This window comes from Peromyscus eremicus, chromosome 2, assembly GCF_949786415.1.
Source record: "Peromyscus eremicus chromosome 2, PerEre_H2_v1, whole genome shotgun sequence".
NCBI lineage: Eukaryota > Metazoa > Chordata > Mammalia > Rodentia > Cricetidae > Peromyscus > Peromyscus eremicus.
Window position 1 is genome coordinate 149,539,678 of NC_081417.1, and position 4,721 is coordinate 149,544,398.

Sequence of the window (4,721 nt, forward strand, 5' to 3'; positions counted from 1 at the left end):
GCCCCGCCCGGCTCGGCCCCCGCCCCGCGCCCGAGCGCGCCGAGGATGTGAGTCCTGCCCGCCGCCGCCGGAGCAGCAGCCACTCGCGCGCGGAGCCCGAGCGCAGCGCAGCTCAGCTGCGGGCGCTCGCTGGGTCGCTCGCGCGGGCTGCGCGCTCCTGCCCCAAGCGGTGTCCCCCCGGCCTCTCGCCGGCCCCAGCGCCGCGGCAGCCCCGAGGGCCGTTCCCGGCCGGCCATCCCCGGCCCCAGCGCCGCTGACCCTGTCCTCCGCGGGCGGGGACGCGGGCGGAGGAGGTGCCGCCTCGGAGCCCCCGGACGCGACCATGTCGGAGGTGCTGCCCTACGGCGACGAGAAGCTGAGCCCCTACGGCGACGGCGGCGACGTGGGCCAGATCTTCTCGTGCCGCCTGCAGGACACCAACAACTTCTTCGGCGCGGGGCAGAACAAGCGGCCGCCCAAGCTGGGCCAGATCGGCCGGAGCAAGCGCGGTGAGTTCTTCGTCCCTTACCCCCCTGCGGTGCTGGTGTTGCGGCCTGGCGGGGGCTTAGGGGTCCCCCGACCGCGGGGGACTTTCTGCAGGATCTAGGGATCCCTCCTGCGGCGGAAGCTGCATCGGGCCTCGGGCGCTCGTCCCCATCTGTCTTGGCTAGCCTCGGGGTCACCCGGGGGCGTGGTGGCCTCTAGTAGCAACCGAGGCCCAAGGGTTATACCCGCGTCCTCAGCCGCACCAAAGTTTGCTTTTAGATTTCACACCCCTCCCCCTTTTTGCGCAGTGGAGTCGCAGCTGCACTCGCTCTGCTCTGCCATCCTGGGGGAGGGGTCCCGGGAATCCTTAGGGGTCTGCGTTTGGGGGGGGAGCTGCGGGGAAGACGAGGGGGCGTTTAGGTCGCACAGACTCTTCACTGTTACTTGCCAGAGGGGAGAAGGTTAGTCTAGCCTGGGCGATTGGAGCTGGAGAAGCCCTCAAGAAACCCAGACGCAGGGTGCTGCCCGAAGAGACTGGGGCGCCGAGGTGAAGGGAGGAGATAACCGAGGTGGGCTGAGAGCCGGAGACAAAGCTCCAGCAAGGGAGCTGTAGCGGGAACGACAGCGCGAACCGGGGACTCAAGTCTAGGGAGGACGTTGAGGCAGCTGCAACAATGAGGGTGACAGACAGAGAATCGCAGCGTAGAGACCCAGAGTCCTGGACAGGATCATCCCGTGGACTTAGAGGGACTGAGAAAGGCTAAGTGGAGACGGTGAGACAGGCGGAAGAGACGGCAGGAGGCAGAGCCCCAGGCAGCAGCGAAGGGAGGTTCTGCCCTCTGCGGTGGCACAGAGAGCGGAGGGGCGGAGGCCACCGGCCCCGGGCCCAGAGAAGGCGAGCGGGAGGGGGACACCGGCGCAAGCCAGGCCTGAACTCTCCAGCGGTAGATCGGCGTGGGAACCGATCCCAGCCTCCCTTCCTGGCTCCTGGCTCTCTGAACCCAGCCTGGTCCATCGGCACCAGTGACCTGAAGAGCTCAGCTTCCCCTCCTCTCCTTTCTCGGCCTCGGATACTTCTTTGTAAATGGATGCACCAGGCTGGGTGCCCGAGTGCCAGAGTGTGCCCGGGCTGCAGCCTGGCCGCTGGGATGGCTCCCTTTTGCTCGCTTTTTCTTAGAATCCAGCTAGAACGCGGGTTAGGCGTTGGGGCGGTTCAGAGCTAGGCAGGGAAGGGACCCCTGAACAGGAGCCGAGGGCGATGGAGCTGTTCACACTGCTGGGAGCAGACAGCCTTCCTTCCTCGTCCTCCTCTGCACCCCCCTAGTGGGAACAGACCAAATGTCTGAGACCCCTGGCTAGGCCCAAGCTCTCTCACATTTCTCTTCCCCTCTCCTCTTTTTTTTTTTTTTTTTGCAGTTGTTATTGAAGATGATAGAATTGATGACGTGCTGAAAAATATGACCGACAAGGCACCTCCTGGTGTCTAACTGCCCCAAAGACAATGAGTTGAGGGAAAGAGAAGAAGAGTGGCGGGCCATAACAGTTCTTGGCAGAAAGCATGAGGAGGAGAAAGCACTTTGAAATGTATTATTAGCTTGCTACCTACGATGAAATCAACAACCTGTGTCTCATGTCAGGCGGGCAGACAGATGAGGTGTGAGGAGGAGGAGGAAGAGGAAGAGGAGAAGGCTCTGGGCTCCTCTACAAAAATAAAAGTTAAAAAAAAAACACAAAAAATCACTATATACACACATATAAAGAAAAAAGTCTCAGTTGCAGCTATTTGTCAAAATTAATATGTTTCTTTTTATATCTGGTAAATATTGTGCAATTATAGATCTGGAGTTTGAACCACTTCCTGAAGCAGCACCGAGTCCTTGAAGGTGCTTGTGGTCTCTGCTGATTTGGCTGTTCCCAATGTTTACATTATTTAATCTTGCAAAAATGATCCTGTGCACTTGGATGTGACATGCTGTCCAGTTTTATTTTTTTAAATTGTTGTTTATTCTTGGATGTACAAAAGAAAACCGGGGAGAATGATCTCTGTAGATACTGTTTTACTTCGGTCATCTTTTGAAGTTATCAGCAATGTGTTTAAGAGCAGGAGGTAACTTCTCTAAGGAATGACGCTTCAGGCGAATCCTTGTCTTATTTTAAAGAGATGAACTGCACAGCTTGTGATTTCTTTGTTACAGTGAAGCTTGTTGCCCAGGTTAACTCCAACAACACGTTTTCTATGTCTGAAAGAAAAAGAAAAAAGAAAAACAAAGAAAAAAAATGCTTGAGCTTTTTGAACCTCCCCTTGGAGTCCGTGTGTGAGCCCCCCTTTCCCTCTCCAATATTGTGTCACTTTATTCTCTTTAATGAACTGTAAAAAAACAAAAACAAATGTAATCACAAGAGTGCCAAATATCTTGAAACGCCAAAAGGCATTTTGGTTTCTTTTTCCCCCCTGTGCTCTGAGTCCTTGTACAGGAATGCTCGGAGTGTCTTTCCTGTTATTTATAGGGGTTCTCTTAAGACTCGCCAGCTGCCTGTTTTGCATGGTATTTGCAAAAAAATGCCTCTTGCGTGAGGAATCTTTGACCATTTTATTTTATTTTATTTTATTTTATTTCTTTTGGTTTGTTTGCAACTTTGGATCTCAAGAGGTCCCCACCCCCAGCTCCTTCTTTTCTTAGTTCTGTATTCTGTATGTTGCACCTTGAACCAGCACACAGGGCTATTTCTCCGATGTACAATAAAGAACTCTTCCTGTGTCTCTTCTCTTTCCTTGGCCTTGTTTTCTTGGGTACTTGCTGTCCATCTGACTGGAATAAGGAGATGGTGGCTTTGGTCTGTGGGCTAAAACAATGCGTGTGGTGGTGGGGGGGGAGGGGGCATCTGTCCGTGGGCTGGATGGGCCAAGCCATTTCCAGAGAACGAATTTAGTGGGCTTTGAGTTTGCAAATTGGGCTCCTCCTGGCTTCCCCAAGGTTCTGGCCATCCTGTAGGGGCAGGAGGCTGTCAGTCCTGTTCCGAGTGATGCTAGGAGACTGGACTTGGCTTCAGTTCCCAGCTCTGATTTCCTTGCTCTCTGAACTGGAACTTCTGTAAGCCTCAGTTTCCTCACCTGCAAAGAGCAGATACCTGAGCTTCTGCCTCATGGGGTGAAGGAGAGGAATAGCAACACTCGGGTGTGCCGAAACCTTCCATGTGGGGCCCCTGGTAACACCCACTGAACAACACCAGGGGCTGGGCTGGGGGTACACTCTCTCTGTAACTTCTAGAGCCCACCGTTAACTGAGGATGAGTCTCTTCTCTGGGGATGCACAGCCAGGAGGTCAGGGAGGCACCTGTACGCCTGGCTCCAGTCACCCACTGGAAAACCTTGTCGTGCTAAGGTGGGAGGTAGCTCCATCTCTTGTGAAGCTGGAGGCAGTGTGGGGTCAAGGTTCTGGGGTGGGGGTGGGGGTGGGGTGGGGAAGAGGACCTGGGAGGAGGTCCCCCGCCCCCCCACCCCCCGGGCTGTTTTGCATGTAGAAGCCCCACTGCCTGGAGCTTTTAATACGTTTGTTGTAAAGCTGTCAGCCAGGGAGTCACAACACAGCTCACAGTGACAGGCGCTTGAGTGTGACTCAGACATCAGGTAAGAGTCCCCACAGCAGGGGTTGCAGAACAGGGGCTGGGGGGGGGGGGCTGGGAGGGGAGGGCGAATGTCTCATCTCTTTTCCCAGGGCTGACAGCCTCAGTGGGTCCCAGCCCAGGGTTCTTCATCCTGTGATTGTTACTGGGGCTGATGGGGGAGCTGGAACTGGCAGTGCCCAGCCTGCAGATGCTTGCAGATGCCAACTTCATTTTCCCAGGCACATGGTTCTCTTCTTGAGTAGCTGTCTTCCCCTCCTGACCCCAGGCACCCCTTTTTGGAAGGTCTGTAGGCTCCGTAGAGCCAAGCAATGCCGTGTACTTTTACCACTAGACGGCCAAGGGGTACTGGGGAGAGAATTAGGGGCGGGGCCTGCTCTTTGTTCAAACAATAATATGCTAAGAGGGACAGAAGCCAGGTGAACCGGTTGTTTTTTGGGGGGGTTTCTGTCAGTACCCCATCACAGCACTGCTGTCACTGAATACTTTCTCATCCACTTTCTCACACGATTGTCTCAGCAACCCTAGAAATCCAGAGACATTCACTTTCCAGCCACCAAAGAAGCTGAAGCCCCAGGGAAGCAAGAGAGACCACCTACCTCCCCATGGGCTTTTCCTGAATGCCAGGCTCA

At 55.2% G+C, this 4,721-nt stretch overlaps 1 protein-coding gene across 1 annotated transcript; it reads left to right on the forward strand.

Moving 5' to 3' along the window:
* Positions 1 to 200: 200 nt before the first annotated feature.
* On the forward strand, positions 201 to 3,224 carry Camk2n1 (calcium/calmodulin dependent protein kinase II inhibitor 1). Its single transcript, XM_059256218.1, has 2 exons — positions 201 to 488; positions 1,882 to 3,224. The coding sequence occupies exons 1-2, from the start codon at positions 323 to 325 to the stop codon at positions 1,950 to 1,952; spliced, it is 237 nt and encodes a 78-aa protein (XP_059112201.1). The 5' UTR covers positions 201 to 322; the 3' UTR covers positions 1,953 to 3,224.
* Positions 3,225 to 4,721: the final 1,497 nt, after the last annotated feature.